This window comes from Muntiacus reevesi, chromosome 5 (genome assembly GCF_963930625.1).
Source record: "Muntiacus reevesi chromosome 5, mMunRee1.1, whole genome shotgun sequence".
NCBI classification, from domain to species: domain Eukaryota; kingdom Metazoa; phylum Chordata; class Mammalia; order Artiodactyla; family Cervidae; genus Muntiacus; species Muntiacus reevesi.
Window position 1 is genome coordinate 71,179,967 of NC_089253.1, and position 26,702 is coordinate 71,206,668.

Consider the following 26,702-nt stretch of genomic DNA (forward strand, 5'->3'; position numbering starts at 1 on the left):
AGTGACAAGCTCTCATGGACAGGCAGGCAGGCATGCAGCCTGCATTTCCTGGGCAAGTTGCTGAGCTGTGTGTGGGGACCAGAGGAGGGGGCCTGCTTGGCACTGAGAGGCGATGCCTGCGGGTGAGGAGGAAAGAGCCAAGCTTTTAGCTATGTGAGGCTGTCAAGCTAGACTGGAGTCTGGAAACGCCCCAAATAGAAAATAAACAAATCACTTGGCCCTGCGATGGTTCCCTTATCCCCAAAATTGTGCTGAGAAAGCGGCAAAGGGGCTGTGCTGGGAAGCACGTGGGCTTTCTCGAACTTTCTAACCGTGGTGGATGCCAGAGCCCTGCTGGAGTTGAAGCCAGGGGTGAACAAATGCTGACGCTGTGCTCCGGTTCCCTTCCAGCCCCAGGGCCTGTAAGATCAAGCACCTTGGCCTCTTGACACTGGTGACCCCGAAGTTTGAGGTTTGGGCTAATCAGAAGTGTTATTGTTGCTGTTCAGTCACTCAGTCGGGTCTGACTCTTGGCAACCCCATGCTGTAGCCCACCAGGCTCCTCTCTCTGTGGGATTTCCCAGGTCAGAACACTGCAGTGGGCAGCTATTCCCTTCTCCAGGGCATCTTCCCCACCCAGGGATCAAACCCAGATCTCCCTTGTTGCAGGTAGATTCTTTACTGTCTGAGTCACCAGGGAAGCCCCTCTTTCTTTCCAAATTCATCTATTTATTGCAAAACAAAAGATATAAAATCTTTATAGGTCTACAGATGGAAATTTTATTTTCAATTAGATATCTGTAACTATCTTATGCAAGTTAATTCAAATAATTGTTTTTAAGACTCTGAGATATCTTAAGCATTTTTTTTTAACTCAATAACTGATGATATATTTTCATGAAGCTGCCTGCTACTCAGGAGACCCAGGTTCAATCCCTGGGTCAGGAAGCTCCCCTAGAGAAGGGAATGGCTACCCACTCCAGTATTCTTGCCTGGGAACATGCTATCCCTTGGACTAATTATTAGCAGGTTCCAAATAATTATCAGAAAGGAAAAATTCCTAAGGATGGGCTCTCAGGCCATTCCACTCCCTTTCCTGGGAGCAGAGGCTAGGAGATGAGCATCCTCCAGAGTCCTTTGAGTACTGAAGGGAATTTAACAAGTTAACTTATAATCAGGGGCACTCCTGAGAGTTTTGAAAGGCAGATTAGAATGAAAGCCCTGTTTCTGCTGTTTTAGCTGCTTCTGCTAGTAAGCACAGCCCTGCAGGTGTTGAATTTCTCTGAGGGAGGAGAGAGGACTAATTTTAAATCAAGTTCAAGTATCTGGGTATTACATGGAATTGGATATTGTAAGATTTAAAATTATGTAAATTGAGAACATATTTGCAACTTTGGGTTTTGATTATGAGATCAGAATATATATATATATCTCATCTCCTAGCCTCTGCTCCCAGGAAAGGGAGTGGAATGGCCTGTGCCTTAGGAATCTTTCCTTCCTGGTAATAATTTGGAACCTGCTAATAATTAGTCCTATATATATATATAGGACTGCCTAAGTAGTCATGATAATCACAATAGTGTGATCACTCACCTAGAACCAGACATCCTGGAATGTGAAGTCAAGTGGGCCTTAGAAAGCATCACTATGAACAAAGCTAGTGGATGTGATGATATTCCAGTTGAGCTATTTCAAATCCTGAAAGATGCTGTGAAAGTGCTGCACTCAATATGCCAGCAAATTTGGAAAACTCAGCAGTGGCCACAGGACTGGAAAAGGTCAGTTTTCATTCCAATCCCTAAGAAAGGCAATGCCAAAGAATGCTCAAACTACCGCACAATTGTACTCATCCCACACACTAGTAAAGTAATGCTCAAAATTCTCCAAGCCAGGCTTCAGCAATACGTGAACCGAGAACTGATGTTCAAGCTGGTTTTAGAAAAGGCAGAGGAACCAGAGATCAGATTGCCAATATCCGCTGGATCATTAAAAAGGCAAGAGAGTTCCAGAAAAACATCTATTTCTGCTTTATTGACTATGTCAAAGCCTTCGACTGTGTGGATCACAATAAACTGTGGAAAATTCTGAAGGAGATGGGAATACCAGACCACCTGACCTGCCTCTTGAGAAACCTGTATGCAGGTCAGGAAGCAACAGTTAGAACTGGACATGGAACAACAGACTGGTTCCAAACAGGAAAAGGAGTATGTCAAGGCTGTATATTGTCACCCTGCTTATTTAACTTATATGCAGAGTACATCATGAGAAACGCTGGGCTAGAAGAAGCACAAGCTGGAATTAAGACTGCCGGGAGAAATATCAATAACCTCAGATATGCAGATGACACCACCCTTATGGCAGAAAGTGAAAAGGAACTAAAAAGCCTATTGATGAAAGTGAAAGAGGAGAGTGAAAAGTTGGCTTAAAGCTCAACATTCAGAAAACTAAGATCATGGAATCTGGTCCCATCACCTCATGGGAAATAGATGGGGAGACAGTGGAAACAGTGTCAGACTTTATTTTTTTGGGCTCCAAAATCACTGCAGATGGTGACTGCAGCCATGAAATTAAAAGACGCTTACTCCTTGGAAGGAAAGTTATGACCAACCAAAATAGCATATTAAAAAGCAGAAACATTACTTTGCCAACAAAGGTCCGTCTGCTCAAGGCTATGGTTTTTCCAGTGGTCATTTGTGGATGTGAGAGTTGGACTGTGAAGAAAGCTGAGCGCTGAAAAATTGATGCTTTTGAACTATGGTGTTGGAGAAGACTCTTGAGAGTCCCTTGGACTGCAAGGAGATCCAACCAGTCCATCCTGAAGGAGATAAGTCCTGGGTGTTCATTGGAAGGACTGATGCTGAAGCTGAAACTCCAGTACTTTGGCCACCTCACGCAAAGAGTTGACTCATTGGAAAAGACCCTGATGCTTGGAGGGATTGGGGGCAGGAGAAGAAGGGGACAACAAAGGATTAGATGGCTGAATGGCATCACCGACTTGATGGGCCTGAGTTTGAGTAAACTCCGGGAGTTTGTGATGGACAGGGAGGCCTGGCGTGCTGCGATTCATGGGGTCGCAAAGAGTCGGACACGACTGAGTGACTGAACTGAACTGAAGTAGTCATGTAGAAACAAGGGAACTACACCCCACTATGAATAACTTCTAAAGAGATGATAGTGAGCAGTGTAACATGGGTTCTGATTACATCTCCTTCCTTGAGTCCTGTTTGCTCACTTATTATAGAGACTTAATCTGGGGATCAATTTTCAATTGCTCTAGTGTTTTACTTTTAACAGGCAAGCTAAATGTTGTTGTGATATTTGAAAATTATTTTGTTTGGACAAAAACACACCATATGGGGACTTCCCTAGTGGTCCAGTGGCTAAGAATCCACTTTCCTATGCAGGGGTTGTGGGTTTGATCCCTGGTCTGTGAACGAAGATCCCACATGCTGTGAGGCAACAAAAGAAGCTCGCGCGTGTACTGCAGCAGAGACCCAGTACAGCCAAAAAAAAAAAAAAAAAAACCCACAGGAAACAAACAAAACACATCCCACGGACATTTCACCTATGTCTTCATTTGTTATGTAGTTGGGAGTGGGAGGGTCCCTGAAGTCCATTTTTCAAGTAGAAAAGGGACGATTAGAGTCTGTTTTTGTTTGTAAATTGATAGTTATCTTAGTAAAGTTACAAATCCATAGATCAAGCTTCCCATAATCTTTTAACCTTCAGTACTGTTTTATTTCATTTACAAACCTAATAAAATTTAACAGTCACTGTAATGGGTTTTTATCATTCATCTCATTTAATTATCTTAAACATTTTAAGTGACTTTTATAAACAATATACGTGATTTTCTTTTCAAGTCCTTCAACTATGTACAGGACTATGTAACTCATAAATATAGTAAATTAACTTATTTTTATATTCCTTTCAAGTTAAACTTTTATAAGTCTAAATAATTTATTTGATTTTACAATTTAAGTTGACATCAGAAAACTAATTTTTTATATTCTACTATGTTAAATTATGACTATTTTATATACTTATAGCAGTAGATCCAAACAGCTCTTAAACATATCACACATTTTGATAGTATTAAAATATTAATGAAATAATACATTGTTTTTATACTTAATGCTAAATTTCCAATAATTAACAGGTATTCACCAACATAAGAAAGTAAATATCCCAAACAGATTGAGATACACAGTAATCTGAGAATGCATGTATACCAGAGTGATATTCTTGAAAATTGTGATTTTAAAGATTACTTCATATGATGTCATATACCCACACCAGAATTAACTTATCCATTCCTGTTGGTTTGCCTCCCTTTTTCACTGGAGTCAGACTGTGATGAACACCATCCACTCACTGCTTTGTGTTTCTGAATCTTTCCTTAGCATAGACACCTGGAAAGTTACAACTGTTTTTCAGAACTCAATAAATATTTTCTGATTGCCTTTCCAATAGCCTATCTCTAGTTTGCATCCCATTGAATACTGTATTATAACCATCATTTCACCATATCCTCACCAGCACTGAATATCGTTCAGTTGAGTCGGACTCTTTGCAATCCCATGGAACTGTAGCTCGCCAGGCTCCTCTGTCCATGGGATTTCCCAGGCAGGGATACTGAGTGGGTTGCCATTTCCTTCTCCAGGGGATCTTCCCGACCCAGGGATCGAGCCCATGTCTCCTGCATTGCAGGCGGACTCTACAGTCTGAGCTACCCGGGAAGCCCACGATCTTCATTACTATCATTTTTTTCATCATCATCATCACCATCATCATCATCTCTGCCTGTCTGCACGTGGGCAAAGGAGATCTCACTAGTTGGAGTTCACTTCTTTGGTTGTAAGTGCGGTTGAACGTGCTTTGCGTGTTAATTGTGCGTTGACCTTTCGAGATATCCCTCACCCAGTGGCTGGGATCCTGGCTGCTGGGGCGACCAGCCGCAGGCCAGGCCCGGTAGAGCCACGGCCATCCCGGACCCCACGGCCAGGGGGCGCTGCGACTCCAAGTCCTCCCGCCCCGTCCGGGTTGGCCTGGCCTGGGCTGGGCTGGGCCGAGTCGCGCTGGGCAGGGGCGGGCGGCTCGGCTGGAGGTACGGGCTGAGAGCAAAGATTGGTGTCTTTACGCCCTGACCTCAGCCGGAGGGCCCGCGGCATTATGACGGTGGGAGCCAGGCTCCGAAGCAAGGCGGCGGGCAGCCTCCCGCGCTGCGGGCCGCTGGCCCGGGGGCGAGGGCGGACGGAGGGGGACGAGGAGGCGGCCGCTATCCTGGAGCACCTGGAGAGCGGGGCGGAGGCGGCGGAGAGCGAGGCGAGCGCCCAGCGCCCGGGGTCCCGGGGCGCGCGGAGGGTGCACCTCGCCGTCCTCCCAGAGCGCTACGAGCCGCTGGAGGAGCAGGTGCCGAGCGAGAAGCCCAAGAAGAGGTACCGGAAGAAGCTGAAGAAGTGTGGCAAGGTAGGCATTCCGCCGCCCCCAGTACCCTGCCTGGGTCGGGCATCCCGACGGAGAGCCGGAGTCCGATCCCTACAGCCGGACGCTCTCAGCTTCTCTGCCCCGCTCCCGTGCCCACCATCGCCATTCTCTCCTGGAGCCCCGAAACGGCTCCGTGAACTGGGCAGTGGGGCGAAGGTGACTGCGGAGAGGGATCGGAACTAAACGAGAGGTTTCCTTACGCCCGGCTCCCCGGCTTCCCCCATGCTGGCGGGTGAATAATGTTCTCAAGGGTCGATTACCAGGTGGTTCTTGTCCTAGGGCTGTCTTCCCACTCCCCGGGGTAGTCGGGAGGACAGGAATCAGTGTCCCTGTTTTACAGATGGGAACACTGAAGAATTAGCGTGTTCGGTGACTTGTAGAAGATGGCCCAGTTGGAAAGCAGGGAGTTACAGCCCACTTTATCTGTTTTCCAGCAACATCCTCTCAAGGACATCCCACTAGCTGAGAATTGTTGGCGTTATTCCCCCTAAATATTCTCAAGGTGATTTCCAGGGCCTCGGAGCGCAACAGTCCCTAAGTATTCTACTCGTTGAACCTTCTTTTCTCCCTGTGTGTTTCTCTGCAAACATACTGTCACTTGCATGGGTGGGGGGGTGGGGGGTGACAGAGAATATGAATATGGGATACAACGGCAGTTTCTTTCTCAGAGATCAAAGCTGCTCCCAAGTTCTTCTGCCTGGACACCCTTAAGGATACTGCTGCCTCTGGCCCCTGGAGTTGGACAGGGCAACCCAGAAAAAAAATCAGAGAACTCACTCTGTCTCGGCCAAAGGGCAGGGGCTCCACCTCATTATTGTCCCTCCAGTTATCTGTGTCCTCCGGCAATCTCTTATCATCCCTGAAACTGTCTCCACACCTAGCAACTGAGCTCTGTCATCTTCTTTTAAGGTGTGTCAGCAGCTTTAGGACCAGTAAACAAGCAGGCAGTGGTAAAATATATTAATAAATATATGTTAGTAAGAAGTATAAAATTGAAACTTTCAGGCTTAGAGTCATTCAAGGATAAATCATCCTTTTTCCTTTTTTCCCAGTTGAGCACCAAAAAAGTCATTGTTTGCCTCAGTTGGTGAACTGATACATGTGTGAATCCCAGCTCAGAGGCTGGCTGAGCTGAAGATGCTCTGGGAGTTCTAACGATGTGCCAGACGTAGTGCTGAGCATTAGAGATCTAAAATGGGTATGAGGTAGTCACGCCCTAGCCGAGTCTTCCCGGGAGACGCTGGCCTATGGGTCACTGCCCTGGAGCTACATGGCAAGAGCCTCGGCATTTTATCTTCAGGAACGAGGTTGTAAAGTCAAGTTTCTCAGATTAGTGGTGACATGGAAACTGGTCACAGAAGGATGAGTCAGGGCTTCACAGGTTAATGATGAGGTTCTAGTTCACATTCACTAGTGTGATTATTATTAGAAAAAAAACAACAGAAACTAGCAAGTGTTGGTGAGGATGTGGAAAATTTGATTTCTTGTGAGTTGCTGGTGGAAATGTAAAATGGGGCAGCTGCTGTGGAAAACAATTTAGCATTTCCTCAAAAAATTAAACACAGAACTAACATATGGCTATTGTATAAATATACAACAAGGACCTACTATATAGCACAGGGAACTATATTCAATATCTTGTAATGACCTATAATGGAAAAGAATCTGAAAAAGAGTATATATATATTGGTAGCACTGTGCTAAAGAATCTGCCTGCCAATGCAAGAGATGAAGGAGACTTGGGTTCTATCCCTGGGTCGGGAAGATCGCCTGGAGGAGGAAATGGCAACCTGCTCCAGTATTCTTGCCTGGAAAATTCCATGGACAGAGGCGGCTGGCAGGCTATAAGTCCATGGAGTTAGAAAGAGTTGAACACAACTGAGCACTCACACACTCATGCACACACACACGCACCATATGCAATGATACTTAGAGTAATTCCACTCCTAGGTATATAACCAAAAGAACTGAAAATAGGTACTCAAAGCAATATATATGTACACATGTTCACATCACAATAGCTGAAGAGTGGCAAGTACTAAAATGTCGATCAACTGATAAGTGGATAAACAACATGTAGTACACATACACAGTGAAATATTATTCAGCCATAAAAAGGAATCAAGTACATGCTTCAACATGGATAAAACACAGTGCTAGTTGAAAGCAGCCAGACACACAAGGTCACATATCATGTATATGATTCCATTTATATAAAATATCCAGAATAGGTAAATCCAGAGAGACAGAAGGCAGATGGTTGCTTGCCAGGGACTGGAGGGAAAGAGAAATGCAGAGCGACTGCTTGCTCAATGTGTATGGGTTTGCCTTTGGGGATGATGAAAATATTTAGAAGTATACAGAAGTGGTGGTTGCATACTGTTGTGAATGTGCTCAATACCATTGAGTTGTTCACTTGACAATGGTCAACTTTTACATTATGTGAATTTCACCTCACCTAAAAAAAAAAAAAAAAAAACCAAGAAAGAATTCCACCAGATAGAAAAAGCATGGGGTACAGGGCAGAGTGCTAGCAGAAGCGAGGCAGTGACAGCTCTGCAGGGTCACACACTGGTTCAATAGGCCAGGAAGCCAGGTGAGGATGCTGTCATGTTAGAAGTGGATGTGTCCTTTCTGCCCCTCAACTCCCAGGGTGCAAATGAGCCACCACTCTTTGTTGAAAATCCATGCGACTAGCCAAGGCTCAGCTAGAAATGTAGGGAGGTACACCAGGCAAAATTTTATCTCCCTTGGGTCAGGGGAGTAAGAAGTGACCTGCAGATAGCTCCATGGAAGGGCGAAGAAAGATCCTTTCTATCTTTTAGGCACTCATCCAGGTGCTTTCCTGCTTCTCTTTTTTGAAGAAAAGAAAAAGTATTTCTTTATTTTTGGCTGTGTTGGCTCTTTGTTGCTGTGCTCAGGCTTCTGTCTAGATTTGGCGAGAAGGAGCTGCTCTCTAGTCATGGTCTGAAGCCTTCTCATTGCAATGACTTCTCTTGTTGCAGAGAATGGGCTCTAAGGCAGTTGGGCTTCAGCAGTTGTGGTATACTGGCTTATTGCTCTGCGGTATGTGTTATCTTCCTGGACCGGGGATCGAACCGGTGTCCCCTGCATTGCAAGGCAGATTCTTAACCACTGGACCACCAAGGAATCCCCCCTGCTTCTAAGTACAGAAAGCTGTTTGACTTTTGTGAACTGTCCTAGGATAGGCACCCCCACCCTCTGCTAACCCGTGGCCCCGAGTAGGGTCACCCCAGGGCTGTTCTGGGTCCAGCCTCTGGCAGGAAGCTCTGGGCTCCAAAGGCTGGGTGCCTGGGACTGTTGGTGGTCAGGGGCCCCAGTTGATTTCGAAGTAACAGAATATTCAGATGGAGCCTGGGTTGCTGGGAAAGTGCCCGTTTTCTGAGTGTGGGAGTCAAAAGTACTTCTCTGCTCTTACTGTCTGCCCGGTGCTCCGTGGCACACATAACGTGCAATAGCTCTGACTCTTCTTAACGACCTTGGAAAGCCCACAGACTCCCATTATGCAGTGAAGGAAACTGGAGTTTCAGGAAGTTCAGCTCTTTGTTCAAGGCCGCACAGCTTGAGAGAAGCCAAGCTGGGCATCAGGACCCTCCCTGGCCTCTGCCTGTGCGGAAGCAGTTAGGATGGAGGCAGGAGGGGGGTAAGGGCACCAAACCCCAAACTTAGGTTCAAATAGGAGGTCACCTTGCCCAGGCACCTCTGAGAGCCACAGGGAGAGGCCTGGGTAAAGAAAGTTACCAAATTTTGTTAATCGGGCCGCTTGAAGGGAGTTGGAGAGGGAAAACACAGGGTGTGGAATGACCTTGAGCTCGAGGGTCTTGTCCCCACGTCTAAGTAGGGGCTTAGGACCTGGGCCTTTGAGCTGGACTGCCAGCTACAAGCTGTGCCCCGACTCCTGCTGGTTGTGTGACCTTGGGCCCTGCTCTCCTTCTGCCTTGGTTTCCTCTTCTGTCACCTGGGCTGTGGTAAGGAGTGAATGCGTTCATCCACGCAGAGGTCTTAGAATGCACCTGGAACGTGATGACGGTTCTGTGACTGTTGTTGGCTGTTTTCTAAGAGATGGAGGAGAGGCCCCATACGACTGGTTCTTTTCTGATTTTGTTTAATGAGCTGTATCTCAGGGGGGAAAACTCAGCTCCCTGGAGAAGGAGATGGCAACCCACTCCAGTATTCTTTCCTGGAGAATCCCATGGACAGTGGAGCCTGACGGCTACATACAGTCAGTCCATGGGATCGCAAAGAGTTGGACACGACTGAGCGATTGACACTTAGCTGACAAGCCACCTCAGCTTTGTGCCTGGGATGTGAAGGCTGGATTTTATATTCCAGGGAAAAGGACCTTTGTTGAGAACTGGTTTCCTTTTGGAAACTGGAGGTGGCAGGGAATCCCTGACATCTTTGGGGATTAGTTGAATGCCCAGGAACCCCTAGAAAAGCCACATTCCCTGTGTTAGATTCCCCGTAACAGATTACCACAAATACAGTGATTTAAGACAACACACACACACACACAAAAAACGACACAAACTTGCTCTCCTACAGTCCTGGAGACCAGAAGTCCAAAATCGGCCTTTCTGAGCTACCGTCGGCAGGCTGATTCCTTCAGGAGGCTCCAGGGGAAAACCGTTTCTTTGTTCTTTTCCGTGTCTAGAGGTGTGCCCCCTCCCCGCCACCCCGCTCCACATTCAAGGCCACTGGCACGGCATCTGCAGATCTCTTTCTCTCTGTCCTTCTGCTTCTGTTACTACAGTACCATCTCTCTGAGTCCTCCAGAATCACTTTTATAAGACTGGATGTTCTTATTTGGATCCTTATATTAATAAAGATATAAGAATCCTTATAATGATCTGGCTCCCCCAGATAATCCATAATCCATGGTAGTCCCTCCAATTCAAGATCCTTCATTAATTGACGTCTGCAAAGTCTCTTTTGCCAAATGAGGTGGCCTATACACAGATTCTGGGGATGAAGACTCGGGCATCTTGGGAAGAAGGCATTATCCAACCCTCCACACTGTTCTGTGATTCCCCCAGGCACCTCTGCCCTTCTGAAAGATCATTTGGTTTAAAAAAACTCTACTTGGACCAAAGATTGCAAAATCTGCTCCCTCCAGTGACACTGAATTGGTCCATGGTAATATTTTGCATTTCTATGCATCACATTTCTCAAGTTCTGTGTTTTGACTATGTTTTAGCTAATGAGCTATTTTAGTAACATCTTTTTCTCATTGGCAAAGATGAAGTGACAAGCAGTTTTTTAAAAATAGTAGGCAGAAGGAAGTGGATGTACAAATACCCACAATGTCAAGTTTAATGCAGGCCATCCATGATTCTAGAGGCTTTGCTTCTAAAGGGTGCTCTGGACTGTTAGACTCAGAGGACAATTTTTGTTGTTATTTCAAACAGGTAAGTAAAATTCTCCCACTGAATCTTATCACACATTTGTAGAGATGTATCTTTTAGCAGCATCACCTCGCTACCCCTGACATATACCCTAATGTCCCATTGAGAAGTTGATGACACAGTGTCCCAGGAATCAGTGTCTAAAGAAGCCATGAAAATTACCTTCATCTCCCAGAACTCCTCCTTTGGCCTGAGAGCAACCAAAGGAAATACCCAGGCCCTTTCTGGGTGCTGGGCATACAGCATTGAGCAGGACCTCTTTCTGTTATCCCGAGGCCAATGAAAGCCAAAATAAGCCAGAAATCATAGGAAAGTACAGTCTTAAGAAACTTCTCTGAACAGAGAATGAAATATCTTAGATTTTAAAATTACTACCACAAACCTAAACTACTATAAAGTAAAAAGAGGCAGACGTTATTTTCCAATAAAACTAGCTGAACTTTGGGGGCGTTTGTCCTGCCTGATTTGGTGCCAGGCACTGTTCTAGTGGGCTTCGCACGTAAAGAACCCACCTGCCAATGCAAAAGACAAGGATTCAATCCCTGGGTTGGGAAAATCTGCTGGAGGAGGAAATGGCTACCCACTTCAGTATTCTTGTCTGGGAAATCGCATGAACAGAGGAGCCTGGTGGGCTGCAGTCCATGAGGGTCTCAAGAGAGTCAGACACAGCTTAGCAACTAAGCAACAACTGTTCTAAATACTTTCCTTGCATAAACCCATTTAATCTTCTTTACCCAGTGAGGTGGTTACCAAGTATTCCCATTTTATAGGTGAAGACACTGAGGCCAAGGAAGGTTAAGTAAATGGTGGGGTGGACTTTAAGCCCAGGTTACAAGCAACTGCAAGGTTACATCTGTCTTCCTGAAAGAAGGGAAGTGTATGTGGGGGTGAAGGACACAGACCCTGAGATGAGATTTCTTTGGGATTGAAGTTCAGCTCTGCCTTTTACCAGCTGTACAATCACAAATAAACTTAACTCCTTGGTGCTTCCTTCTTGTTGAAGCCTAATAACCCAAGGCCTCTAGGAACATATGTGTCGCTAGTCCAAGTTAGATTTGCCTATTTGTTGCAGCAAGGAAGAGTGTTTGCCAGAGGAATCAGGAGGCCTCAAAAAGTAGAGACCTCAAATAGAGAGGTAAATATTTGAGTAGGAGCCAAAGATATAAATTTGGAATTTATCAGCATACAGGAAATACTCAAAGTCATTGGAAATGGATGACACCACCTGTGGAGAAATTCTAGGCCAAAACATGTTTTAAAATAAAAGATAAGGAACAGTACTGAAGAAAAACATTTTTAAAGTTTGGCTGAAAGAATAATCCCGTGAAGAAACCTGAGGAGGGCCATAAAAAAAAGAACAAACTAATGCCATTTGCAGCAACACATGTGGACCTAGAGATTATCATACTAAGTGAAATAAGTCAGAGACAAATATCATATGATGCCACTTATATGTGGGGCTTCCCTTGTGGCTCAGCTGGTAAAGAATCTGCTTGCAATTCAGGAGACCTGGGTTCGATCCCTGGGTTGGGAAGATCCCCTGGAGAAGGGAAAGGCTGCCCACTCCAGTATTCTGGCCTGGAGAATTCCATGGACTATAGTCCATGGGGTTGCAAAGAGTCGGACAAGACATGGTGACTTTCACTTTCACGTTCGTATGTGGAAACTAAAAAAAAAAAAGATAACAAATGAACTTATTTACAAAACAGAAATAAATTCACAGGCATAGAAAACAAGCTTATGGTTACCAAGGGGGGAGGAGGGATAAGTTAGAAATTTTGAATTAGCATATACAGTACTGTACATAAAATAGATAAACAACAATAACCTACCCTATAACACAGGGAACCATATTCAATATCTTATAATGACCTATAATGGAAAAAAATCTGACAAAGACTATATCTATCTATATAGATGGATATATATATATATATCCTTTTTACAGTGTTTCAGACATACAGCAAATGATTCTGTTTTATGTATACATATATATGTATATATGTATACATATGTGTGTATATATATATATATATATATATATGGCCTGGACAATCCCCATGGACAGAGGAGCCTGACCAGCTACAGTCCAGAGGGTCGCAAAGAGTTGGACACAACTGAGTTACTAAGCAGGGCACACACATATATCTATTTATATATAGAACTGAATCACTCTGCTGGATATCTGAAACATTGTAAATCAACTATACTTCAATTTAAAAACTTTTTTTAAATAGAAAAGAGAGCTGAAGAAGGGCTTCATGTGAGGTAAGGGAAAAATCACAATGACTGTTTCATGAAGGATCCAAAGCGGGCAAAAGTCAGGGGGAAGACAGAAAGGTACTCATTGGCTCAGGCCACATGGCAGTGGCGGATGGCGATGACCAAGCCGTCCTGGATGGGTCAGAGTAGAGGAGGAAGGAAAAAGAGGGGGGCACATGGAGGCAGTATGTGCAGATGACTCTTTCCATTGGTTTGGCGTGACCCGGGCAGGACTTAGAGAAGGCCGTGGAGTCAAGGGGACAGCTGAGAATGTGTGTAAGCTAAGGGGGATGATCCAGTGGGGAGGAAGAGGGTGATGATGTTGGAGAAGGGAAAGCTGAGGGCACGGGGAAGAGCGTGCCAGCAGCAAGTGTCAAGGGAATGGCCTCAGGGGTACTTTTTCCCACTGGGACACAGCAAGGCGGGAGGAGAAGTCAGGGCAGGTGTAGACAGTGGTAGAGGATGACTGGGTTCCCCAATGACTTCTGAGCCTTTCAGTGAGAGAGAAAGTGGGGTCATCTAATGAGGGTATGGATACAGTGTGTGTTCGTGTGCACTGGGGGCTTGTGGAGAAAGGAAGCGGTAAGAAATCCTACCTGGGAGAGAGGGACAGTCAGCCTACTGGACCGACAGACCAGGCTGGTCAGGCAGTGTTGGTGTCAAAGTGAGGCTTGCAGTTGTGATCAGGGATTTTAAGTGGTCATTGGAGCTGGAAACACTGAGGACGGAGAGACAAGATGTGTGATGATGTCCAGGTCACCTACCAGGTCTCCATGCTGTTGTCATGGAGACAAAAGTTGGGGGTGGCGGGAGAAGCGGGGAGGGGCAACAGCACAATCAGTGTTAGTTGGTGGTGGTGGTCTTCATTTCTCTCTTGCAACTCCACTTGAATCCCTGGGATGCCCTCTGACCAGCACCAAGCCTTGAAGACAAGGAGGATGAAGAATGGATGCCAAGAAAGTAAGGCCCAGTCCTTACCTTTAAAGAGTGTAGAATTGTATCAGGAACTCCAAACCACGGGCGCAACAATGACAGAGCTGTGGGAGACTTTAGAGACCTAAAATGTGGGTCAGATGGGGCGTGTCCTGGTGTTAGAGGGAGGACTGGGTGGGCTTTCAGGTCAGATGAATGAAGGAAAACTTGACCCAGCCCTCCTCCGATCCAGTGACTTCACTTGGACAGAGGAGAGTGGGCTTTGTTTTGAATAATACAACACTATTGGTTTGGTTTAAATTTTTAAAAATATTTATTTGGCTGTGCCAGGTCTTTGTTGTGACGTGTGGGATCTAGTTCCCTGCCCAGGGATTGAACCCAGGCCTCCAGCATTGGGAGGGTGGAGTCTCAGCCACTGGACCACCAGGGAAGTCCCCTGGTTTGGTTCTAGAACTAGCAGCTTCACGGCTGTCTCCAAGAAGATCTTTGAATTATCTGGAAACTTGTGGGGCTGGAAAGCCCTTGACAAGGTGCTAATGTGTGTTCTGATGGGGTTCCATGTGGGGTGGCAGAGAGGTGGGAAATTGCTGACTTGCTCCTTTGCCCTGGGAAAGTGAGGCAAGATGACTGAATGTATGGCACCATTGTGCATGAAAGATTACAAAGTTGCCTCATCTCACCCTTTGCTTTTCTCCTCTGTTCCTAAAAATAGAACGTTGGGAAGTTTATCACCAAAGGATGCCGCTACATCGTGATTGGCCTGCAGGGATTTGCCGCTGCCTACTCCGCCCCGTTCGGCGTGGCCACCAGCGTGGTGTCGTTCGTCCGCTAGTGGGAGCTGCCTGGGCGGACCCCGCAAAAATAATCGGAAGCCTCTGTTCTGGGAACAGTGCGAACCCAGGAGCATTTCAGACTTGAACCCACAAAATACTCAGAAGAGAAAAAACTGTCTTGGTTGAATCGGATGAATGTTATGGATGAGTCATCCCCATCCATCTGCTGAGCTTCCACATCTCTCGGACACAGGTGGCCCTGGTGGACAATCCTGCTGAGAATTAGGCTGAGGTCAGGTTTGGGATTAGCAAGAGTTTGCTAAAACCAGAGCTGCCCATGAAAGATGGCAGGGGGTGGCTGAGAGGCAAATACTTGGCAAGTGCTCTGGGTGGGCAGCAGAGTGGTGATTAGGGGTGGGGTGGGGGGTGGGAGATTTTGATTTGGAGTGAGCCAATTTGCTCGATTCTGGAAAGTTCTCAGGCATACAGAGCTCCCAGCCCCCGGCTGCCTCGGTTCTGAGGGCACCCAAGGAACTGTTTATTCCTAAAGTCATTCCCCCCATCTCTTTTCTGCACTCCTTTGCCACCAGAAGTTTAATTACAGGCTTGAGAAGAAGGAAGAAAGAAAAATCTCTTTGAAGGCTCCAATGCTTTGAAAACCATGTTGACACTGTGTCATGACTGTTTCAAGTAGATGAAGGCTTGTCACTTTCACCTTCTCTGACATGAATGTGCAGGTGGTGATGAGGGAAGGAGGATCAGCAAGTTCAAGTGCAGGTTGTTTGAGGGAGGAAGGGCTCCTAAGCACTGCCGGGCCCAGTCCAGCCCATTCTGGCCTGGCCACATGTGGGGCTGGCCAGACCCGCCTGCAGGCAGATAGCCAGCTGAGGTCGTGGGTTTCCTGACCCAGCTACAAGGTACCATCAGCCCCGTCATCCTTGGCATCAAACCGACAGCGGGTGCTCTGTCTTGGGAGAGAAACAGCTAGAAAGGAAAGTGTATGATTTGGAAAAGGAACCAGAAAGTAGGAGGAGGTATGAAGGAAGCAGAAGAAGGATGCTGGACGAGAGAAGTGGAAGTACTGGAACCAGGTCTGGGTTATCAGCGTTGGAAAGTCTTAGGCTCTGGATGTGGGCGAGGGGAGGCTAGGTGGTCAGAGGTGCCATGCTGATGCTTCCAGACCCTCTGAGGCCCGTGAGCTCACATTGGCTGCCCTTGGAGTAGCCTTTTCCTCTCCTGTGTTGCCCAATTTGACATCATCTCAGCTGGATTCAAAAAGTTGAGGTGGGTGAGTCCTCGACCTGGAGGATGATCTGTGGACTGCTACTGAGTCATCGGATAGGGAGGTGCCCCCTGCCAACCCCCACCACAGGCCCCTGTTCAGACCTGGTTTCCAGAATAATAATTTCCAGTTTGAAATAGTTATTACGAACCAGTCTGTAGGCTTGGTGACGACACCTACTTGTTGCCCCGTGAAGTTTTCCCGGGGAATGAAGGCTCAGTGCCCACGCTTCACCCGTCAAACCCAGCCAGGTGGCACCAGGAAGTGGAGAAGGTCGGAAGACAGACAGACAGATGGACAGAAAGAGGAATGAGTGGAGGGGAGAGCGTTGTAGCTGTGAAGCTAGATTCTGCTTCACGTCCTGGAGGCTCATCATTGAAGGTGAGCTGGGACCTAATTCCTGCATCATTCGTATTTGTGCAGAGAAGAGACTAGAAATGGCCCTGTGTAAGCGCCAATGGCACATTTTCACACATGTAAGATAATTATAGCGTGCCTGGCCACACTGGGAGTCAAGGAGAAGGAGACATCAGTGGAAAGAAAAGCACAGCTTCGTTTAGTGGGAAAGAGAGTCAGGACTGCTGATCACAGGAAAGGCGGGTGGGGGGAAGGAGCCTGTGTGGGTTGGGAGCACGCCTTCCTGGTGGCCCAGCGCTGCTGACTTGTCCCAGAGAACCCTGTTGAGTTTCTCGGGGGACCTCGAGTGTGACCTGGGAGGGACGAGAGCGGCCAAGGCCCATCCAAGGGCGAGCCTCCCACCCCAGCCCCAACTTAGAGACACAGTAGGGCCAAACACATTTGGCCCTGACGTTTTGGAATTCTGGTTAAGAATTAACCCAGACATTTCAAAAGTCAAAACTCCCCAGGGCATCCCTGTGAAGGTCTGTGCGCAGAAGATGAACCACTCTCAACAGTCACTCAGCTGAGTTGTCATTTCCTCCGAGACAGGATACCCATGCTGCAGCCTACCTTTCTGCCTTTTCTTTCGCTTCAGCTTTTTGTTTTTTAATATCAGCCTCCACATTCTACTGAAAATTGAGTTTTAGAGCTTTCTCTTTACCTAATTGACCAAGAGGCTTCTTTTGTATGCTTTTCTCGTCATAGTCTGTAAATAAAAGACCTGATTTGTCTAATGTTTCTGTGTGCGAGGTTTTTCTCCTCCACCCCAGAGAGGGAGGGACACCTCCCTGGGGCCCGTGGCAGGAGCCCTTGACTTCTCCCCAAGACCAAGGGGAGGGGTAGGGACCCTGACTCCCTGGACACGAGGTGAGAGGGGGGCTGAGTTCCCCAGAAGCTCAGTAGAAGAGGTGTCTGTGTAGGAGCCTCAGCTCATGCATTTGTTAAAAATGAAGATTTCCAGAACCTCCGGTTTGGATTTAGGGAGTCTAGAGTGGGGCCAGGAATCTGCATTTTCTACCACAGTCTAGAAGACTCTGAGGCAGCCACTGCTCTGGCTGAACTGGAAGATGCTGGCGCCAGGGACAGCTGCGGGTGGCATGGGCCAGTGGGCTCCAAGATGGGACCTGGGGTCAGTCAGGTGCCAGTGCTTGATGAGCCCAGGAAGCATGAACACTCAGCCCTACTGGAGAATCTGGACGAGCTGTCATTACCCATCCAGGCAGGGTAGGGGCCATTCGTGTCAACCCACCTTGAGGCTTAGGACAAAGCAGAAGCCAGATCCCCGAGGTCTTCCGTTGCCTTGGACTCACCCGTACCGGCCCCCTGCCCAGCACCTGGGCTTTGTCAGAGAAGCTCCCACTGGTGTCTATGAGCAAGAAGCGCCCCGAAGCAGGACTTGAACTCACACCTCCCTGTGCATCCACCAGTATTCCTCCTGGGCATGCAGTGCCCTCAGCAGAAGGTGGTTGTGGGGCTGGGAAGCCATCAATGCAATTTTAGATGCAGGCAGTCACTGTGACAGGTTTTGCACCTGTCATGCCTCCCCTACCCCCCTGCAAGAGCAGAGATGAACCGAATTTAACTTTGTGATGCCAGCATCCCCCAAAATGTTGTGAAATTGTTATAGATGTTCCTGTAAACTTATTTTATAAAGCCATGCCCTCCTCCAGGGGGTCTTCCCAACCCAGGGAGTCAAACCAGTGTCTCCTGCAGCTCCTGCATTGCAGGTAGATTCCTTACCACTGAGACACTGGGGAAGCCGAATACAAATTATACACAGTTAAAAGAAAATGCTCTCAGCGTCCTTGTACAGGCTGCATTTGAGAGGCTCCGTGATTTTTCCAAAAGCCTAGGTGGTTCCTGAATAAGAAAAGCTCAAACTCCCTGACCACTCACAGTGGAAATGGGGAAAAAGTAATAATGCATGGCCCAAAAATCCCACTACTGGGCATATAGCTTGAGAAAATCATAATTGAAAAACACATATGTCTCCTAAGGTTCGAGCAGCACTGTTTACAATAGCTAGGGCATGAAAGCAACCTAGATGTCCATCAACAGATGAACAGACAAAGTTGCGGTACATATATACAATGGAGTATTATTCAGACATAAAAAGGAACACATCTGAGTCAGTTCTAATGAGGTCGATGAACCTAGAGCCTGTTATACAGAGTGAAGTCAGAAAGAGAAAAACAAATTTTGTGTATTAACGCTTATGTATGGAATCTGGAAAAATGGTGCTGATAAACCTATTTACTGGGCAAGAATAGAGACTTGGATATAGAGAATGGACTTTGGACACAGCAGGGGAAGGAGAGGGTGGATCGAATTGAGACAGTAGCATTGAAACATATACATTATCACGTGTAAAATAGATAGCTAATGGGAAGTCACTGTATAACATAGGGAGATCAGTCCAGTGCTCTGTGACAACCTAAAGGGGAGGGATGGGGTGGGAGGTGGTGGGGGGAGGTTCAAGAGGTAAGGGACATCTGTATATCATGGTTGATTCACACTGCGGTAAGCAAGACAATATTGTACATCAATTATCCTCCAATTAAAAATAAATTTAAAAAATAAAAGCAAACTACAAAAAAATAATATATGGGATATTGTTTTTAAGAAGCAAAGTTGTTTTCAAGCCAACCCACTCCATCATAGCCAAAGAGAAAGAAGGTCTCTTCAGAATTTCTAGACTGTGCCGTGCTGGAACCCAGCGGGCACACAAGCCACACAGGAGCGCAGGCCGAGGGAAGAGGCCTGGAGGTAAAAGCAGAGCTCGCTTGACAAACACCCCAGGGGTGCCTGGGGCCCTGCACCCTGCAGCTCCATCTGGAGTCAGGCATTAGGACCAGAAACAGCGCCTTCAAGCACTGGCTTTGCTTTTTTTTTAAAGGTGTTTCTCAGGTGATTCCTCCTGCAGCATCTGTTGACAAGGCTCTAAATAAATGTATCTGGTTCAAAGCAGACAGAACAATCAGGGCAAACGTGCTGACGGACACAGAGCTGAGAGGGCACGCTTTCTTCTCTTGCTTGCCCTGTAATTCCAGAGTGAACCTCTTCCATGCAGACTAGCTTTCCTCACTGTAAGTGAAGGGGTGATCACTTGTATCGTTTTTGTTTGGGTTCCTATGGAAGATGTTTAGAATTGCTGCAAAAGTAGAACATGGTGATATAACCTTTCTTTTCCTTCCCTCCTTTCCCCAGAGAGTCCCATCCATCAGAAAAACCCTTTACTTGTTCAACTTCATTAATCATTTAAAGAGTCTTGAGTTAGGTATTTGGCTTTCCAGGTGGCTCAGTGGTAAAGAATCTGCCTGCCAATGCAGGAGACACAGGAGATGTGGGTTTGATCCCCAGGTCGAAAAGATCCCCTGGAGTAGGAAATGGCAGTCTGCTGCAGTATTCTTGCCATGAAAATTCCATGACAGAGGAACTTGGCAGGCTACAGTCTCTGGAGTCACAAAAGAGTCAGACATGACCTAGCAACTGAGCAAGCATGCACAAGTTAGGGATTATCACACCCACAGGCAAGGAGCTAGGAAGCAGAGACATTTTATATTGTGGGCGATGGTTTGTGTATTTTGAGGTCTTTGACATTGAAGAGAAAAGGGCATAGATGATTTATGCACTTTTCGTCACCACCATTGTTTTTCCAAACAAAATCAGACTTGAATCTATCTTTCTTCGTTTTCATTTCAGTAAGTCAGTGACCTGCTCCTGTGGTTGGACTCCGTGCTACCTACTCCCCGGGTCATGGCTTTGTTGTCAGTAGGATCAGAGAGGGGAACCAAGATGCAGCAAGCACGTACTAGATACTAGGCTGTAAAGAAAAAATGTCGCCTGTCATTCCAGTCCTGCAAGGATCAAGCCATCAGCCACTGCAGATGCCCACCTATAGTGCACTGCCCCCAAGGGGAGTTCAGGATGGAGAAAAGCAGGAAGCATCCCATGCTTAGATATACTGGCTTCAACAGTTAACATGCATATCTAAGGAAAAATTTCAATGACCTAAGATTCTCCCATCTTCTCATGCATAGAAAACCACTAAAACCATTAACTTGAAACATCTGATCTTTGTGATTATCAATCATATTTTTATGCTTGATTGCATGTTTTCCCCAGCAAAAAGAAAAGAACATACATTTGTGTCTTTTAACTTGGAATTTTAATTATGTACATCAATAGCGACAGGAGAATGAGGAGTTCCAAGGTTTATACTTTATCTCCAAGTGGTTAGCTCACTTGTGGTATGGGATCACTCCAGATAGCAAAGAAACCCAGTATAATGTTCCTGCCACCTCCCTGACCTCTTGGTGGGCTGCCCTGAGATCAAAGACTGAGCCCAGAGTCAGTGACAGAGACGTCAATGGTTTGAAGGCTGGGGGAATGTCTGAAGCAAGGTCCTGCCATGACACCCTTTGCTCTCATGGGCAGAGGGAGGTTAGCAGTTACAGGAGGAGTTAGGTCAGGATGGCACCATGGTTACCAGGGAAATCTGCAAGGGGGCATGCCCTTCACTGCCCCTTTCATAAGCGATTGGGAACAATCATTAGCTGGGGCCTGAGACAAGTATGTAGGAAGCTCAGTCATGCGAGTAGGCTGTAGGTGAAGCAGGCCCTGGTCCAGCAGAAGGTGGGGTGGCGGGGGGGCGATGTACAGAGAGCGTGAGAACAGCCCTCTTGAGTGGCGTGACCATACACTTCTTCAGAGCAGTTCCTCAGTGCTTCCTGAAAAGCTGTCTCCTGGGTCATAGTCCTCAGTAAGATCCATGAATAAAACTTAACTCATAACTTCTGCTTTTTGCATTTTTCTTTCAGTCAATAAGGTATTGTGCTGGGTGGTTTCATGTTATTATTGTTTAGTCACCAATTCACGTCCAACTCTGTGACTCCAAGAACTGTAGCCCACCAGGCTCCTCTGTCCGTGGGGATTCTCCAGGCAAGAAAACTGGAGTGGGTTGCCATTTCCTCCTCCAGGGGATCTTCCCAACCCAGGGATTGAAAATGCGCCTCCTGCATTGACAGGTGGATTCTTTACCACTGAGCCACCCAAGAAGCCCATGGCTTCATGACATCCCTTTAATTCTCCATTTCATCTCCTTCTCATTAGCAAAACCAACATGATAGCTATTATTGTTATTATCTGAGTTTTATGGATAATGAAGCTGAAGCTCAGAGAAGGTAGGGAATTCTGCTCTAAAACCAGGACCCACAGCTTCCCTTTTTTTTGCCAGTTTCAGCAGCCTCTCTTTTCCTTTCCTCTCAGGCTCCTGTTACCACCAGAAACCATGAGGAAGAGCAATGCTTTAAATGGAATTACATCCAATGTGCATTCCTGGTTCCAACATTATGGATCCAAGTAGTTAAAAACCCTCCCCCCCCCCAAAAAAAAAAAACCATGAGGGAGACTTTCCCTGGTGGTCCAGTGGCTAAGACTCTGAGCTTCCAATGCAGGAGGCCCAGGTTCGATTCCTGGTCAGGGAACTAGATTGAGTTCCCACGCTGCAGCTAAAAATCCTACATGCCATGACTAAGACCCAGCACAGCCAAATTAATAAACAGATATTAAAAAGAAAACCACCTTGAGGTGCTTACCCTCCCATCACACTGGATTCTCAAGATGGTGTGTTTGCTGAGTTGCCTCTCTGCCATGGTCAAGGCATAGAGTGCGGACAAGGAGGGATCTGTGAGCCCAAGTCAGTGCGGTTGAATTTATTTTGCCATATTTGCTTGCCATGATTTCTGCAGCCACAGCTACTATTCCCATTGACTGGTAACTGTGCATCCATTGACCCAGTCCTCCCTTCTTTGTCCCTGGGTCCCTGGGCCGCGGGCCAAAGCCCCAAGGGTAGCAGGAAGCCCCCTGTAGGACAGGAACAGTGCTAGCATCCTCCAGCCCTGTGGCCCTGGGCAAGTTCCTCAGCTCAGCTCTCCACGTGTCCTGAGCTGTGGGAGGGAAGGAAAAGAAGGCCTGAGAGATGGAGGAGGCTGGGGGAAGACTACAGTGGAGGAAACCCGGCAGCGTGGATGGGTAGGGGAGGGGAGACAGGCTGCCGCCCCATTCTCCCTTAATGTTTTTCTCTATTGCCCCGAAATATATCCTTTATCTACTTTGAGTGGCTTCCAGTGGCTTTGAGTGGCTTCCCTGCAGATCACATGAGAGCCCCAACTTTCCCTTTGCTGGAAAACAAGCCCAGGCTGCAGGAGAGCTGGGCTGGGGTGGGGCTGTGAGTGCAAGAGCAGCAGGAGGGACAGGGTCACGGGGTGCAGAGGACGGACAAGGACAGGAAAGGGTCTGTTTACAGTTTCTAGTCTCTTCCAGCCATGAGGAAGGACTCTGGACTTTCACCCTGAATGGTTTTTTTTTTTTCAATTTGGTTTGCCAGTGGCCTTGTTTCCAAACACCCAGACTGGCCTCATCTGTAACAGGGGGATCCAGAAGTTCTGACAATCCCCCGGGGCACAGAGTGTTCAGAAGACAAACAGGGAGCCTGAACATCAGTGGGAAAGCTTAGGAGGGTGCGGGAGGGTTGGAGACACTTCCCTCCCACCATATAGCTGCAGGGGAACTACTGTCTAGGTCTTATAAACCGTGAGGAAGGGGGGGGAGCAAATACACACTTTTGTTAAATCATCCAAGGAGTCTCTTTGCTTATGTTCATTCATTTGTTCAAAATATATTTTTGATTGAAATATACCTGATATATTGTGTAAATTTATGGTGTACCCTGTGTTGGTGTGATACATTTATATACTGGAGTATGATTGCCATTGCAGCCATAGTTAGCATCTCTGTCACCTGTCACATAATTATCTTTGTGTGTGTGTGTGTGCAAGTGTGTGTGTGTGTTGGGAGCAATTAAGACTTAGTCTCTAAGTTGGATCACTACAGTACAATATATATTTTTTTAACAGTACAATGTTGCTGTCTATATTCACTAGACTGTGCATTAGATCTCCAGGACTTAGTTATCTACTAGTTGCAAGTCTGTGCCCCTAAACAGGTGGCACTAGTGGTAAAGAATCCTGCCAATGCAGGACACACGGGAGATGCAGGTTTAATCCCTGGGTCGGGAAGATCCCCTGGAGAAGAAAATGGCAACCCATTCCAGTATTCTTGCCTAGAAAAATCTCATGGATTTTTTTCTTTCCCTCCCACAGAGCTACAGTCCATGTGGTCACAAAGAGTTGGACATGACTGTGCCGCTTAGCGCATATGCCTTAAACAACATCACTCCCATTGTTTTGCCCCCAGGCTCTGGAAATCACCATCTTGCTTTCTGTTTTTACAAGGTTAGCTTCTTTTTTAGATTCCACATATAACTGAGATCATACAGTATCTGTTTATCTCTGTCTGACTTATTTCACTCAGCATGATATTCTCAAGATCCGTCGTGTTGTCACAAGTAGCAGGATTTCCTTCTTTCTCATGGCTGAATGAATAGTCCATTGTATGTGGATATCACGTCTTCTTTATTACAAATACATTTCCAGTGCTTGCTGTGTTCTAGGTTGACTGAAAAAAGCAAATACATGAGACCTGTGAGTTAAGTTTTATTTGGGGCAGAATGAGGACTCTAACCCAGGAGATGGCCTCTCAGATAGCTCTGAGAACTGCTCCAAAGAGATGGAGGAGGTCAGTATATATGTGATTTTGATGAAGGAAGATGCACGCAAGCTCACATTTTGGCAGGTTGCTGCTAGTCACCTGGAGCAGATGTCTTTTGTGGTTTTCTAGATGGGACAAGATGCAAGAATTTGGGTTCATAAAATCTTCTCCTGAGAATATCTAATTATCTGCGGTCTGTTCTGCCCATTTTCCCAAGAGTACAGCATGCTTCATTCCTGATCTCCTCCCTGAACTCCTTTCAGGGGAGGTGTTGAAGGTCAGTGACTGCAGGGGCTGGTGACTTCATCCTTGTAGAAGCAGATGGCAAGTGCCAGTTTCTAGTCAGCAGCCGGCACCGTGCTAGGTGGTAAGACTGCTTCCCTGGAGGCATCGGGACGAGGGGTTCTGCTCTGTACCCTGGTGGCAGACAGACTGTTGCAGATTCATGGGCAGGGTGGCTATTGGGTTTGCCTTGGGGTCAACCCCCAAGAAGAAAGGGGCATACACCTTTAGTCGAAGCTGCTCTCAGGAGCTGAGGCAATCCTGAAAGGGCTCTTCACTGAAAAGCTGTCTGCACGCAGCGCTCCCAGCAGGCACATGTGGGTGGTACATTGCTGTGTCCACAGCCCCCAACACCTCCCCACTACCCACACTGTAGAGTTATTAGAAGCATTTGTCCTTGCTGTCGTTCAGGCACTCTTTGCAGTCCACCAGGCTCCTCTGTCCATGGGATTCTCCAGGGAAGAATCCTGGAGTAGGTTGCCATTTCCTTCTCCAGGGTATCTTCCCAACCCAGGGAATGACTGTGAGTCTCCTGCTCGGCAGGCAGATTCTTTTTTTTTTTTAATAATTAATTTTAATTGAAGGATAATTACTTTACAATAGTGTGATGATTTTTGCCATACATAGACATGAATCAGCCATGGGTACACATGTGTCCCCCTCATCCTCAACCCCCCACCTCTCTCCTATCTCCCTCCCCACCCCATCCCTCTGGGTTGTCCCAGAGCAGTGGTTTTGGGTGCTCTATTTCATGCATCGAACTTGCAATATACCTGTTTCACTGCTCTTCTCTGAAATCATCCCACCCTCAGCTTGGCAGGCAGGTTCTTTAGCACTGAGCCACCCGAGAAGCCCAGCAGGAGGAGAGAGTGAGTTACTTAGCACAGTGAAACCCACAGAAAGAGCTCAATATCATGTCATTGTGGTGTCCCTATTTTTAGAATAAACAAAGGAAAGCTTGGCCCTGAGGGAACTTGCAGTCGATCAAGGGTTTCAGAGGATCCCATGTGATAAGCGTGTGCCCGTGGGCACCCAGGGACTCAAAAGGAGGACCCCTCCACCCATCTTGAGAAGGCTTTCCAAAAGGCAGGGATGAGAGAGCTGGGGCCTGCAGGTTGACCAGAGCTGCCCACGCAGAGGAGGCAGGAGGGGCTTCAGGCGATGGGAGCCCCGTGCAGAGGCCCAGAGGTGAGAGAAGGCTGAGTGCTCCCAGGTGGCTGGAGAGGGGCCACTGGGAGGGCGTGGGGAGTGGGTAAAGGCCCCCGCCTGAGTCACTGACTTTGGCAATTGAAGGCCTTTGCCAAGGGTGCGCTTTCTGCTATGACTGCAACCACTGCCCTTCACTCTCCTGATTGGCGGGTCTGGAACCTGGTCTCGCAGACACCCTAGGCCTTAGAGCCGGGGAGGCCAGTGGGCAGGAAGGGGGTGAGGGAGCCACCCCACCTGAGAGCCGCGCTGAGCCCCTTCTTGTGACCTGAGTCTTCATGGGCACCTGGGCAGGAGTTGTCCTGCTTGGCTGGGAATTGTCCCTCCTCTGCTAACACAGGAGGGAGGGAGAAGGGACCTGGGTTTTCCCTTTCACCTCCTCTCAACCTCAGGAAGTAACCTGAGCACTGCACAGGGGGTCAGGAAAGCGATCGCCTGCGTGGCCTTGAACCATTCACGTCACTTTCTGGAAACTGGGCATCCTTTTCTGTAAAATTATAAGTTTGAAATGGATGGTCCCTCTTTGCACTGGTATCTGAGTCAGAGGAATTTTCTCAGAGCCTGCTTCTTACAAAACCACGGGCACTGTCGTTTGATCCTTGTTTAGCTTTTATTTCTTCAAGGGGGTCGTTTCCTATTCTGCCTTCCTCTTGAGCTCTTAAGAAGCTCTCAAGGCCACTGACAATCAGAGGCCTGCTGCCTCCTTTCAAACAGCCCCCCACGGAGGAAACAGAAACAATGGGAATTGCTTCTCTAGCAGTCCCGGTTCCCTGCCAATGAGAGGTGTCCAAGATGTTTATCTGGAACTACGCTGTTCTCCCCAACCCCACCCCACCCTCTGCCCCCTCTCCCTCTAGACTGAGGTTCCCCATGGCCAGGACTGCCAGGATTGGTCAGGATTGGCCAGGAGAGGCCACCTTCTGGCCTTCGCCCCATTCCAGGAGCCGCCTCCCAGCCCTGCACTGGGAGTTATCTTATTTTTCCCAAGGCTCAGCTCAAGGCCTCCTCCTCCATGCAGCCTTCCCTGAGCTCTGGTGAATGAATTGGTTCTTCTGGACACAG

The 26,702-nt window shown here is 47.3% G+C and overlaps 1 protein-coding gene and 1 non-coding gene across 2 annotated transcripts; both read left to right on the plus strand.

The window, feature by feature from the left end:
* The first annotated feature begins 5,018 nt into the window (after positions 1-5,018).
* Positions 5,019-17,275, plus strand: C5H1orf115 (chromosome 5 C1orf115 homolog). Its single transcript, XM_065938353.1, has 2 exons — positions 5,019-5,448; positions 14,800-17,275. The coding sequence occupies exons 1-2, from the start codon at positions 5,152-5,154 to the stop codon at positions 14,917-14,919; spliced, it is 417 nt and encodes a 138-aa protein (XP_065794425.1). The 5' UTR covers positions 5,019-5,151; the 3' UTR covers positions 14,920-17,275.
* Positions 17,276-21,954: 4,679 nt separating this feature from the next.
* Positions 21,955-22,027, plus strand: TRNAW-CCA (transfer RNA tryptophan (anticodon CCA)). The gene has a single exon. It is a non-coding gene; the product is annotated as a tRNA-Trp (tRNA).
* Positions 22,028-26,702: the final 4,675 nt, after the last annotated feature.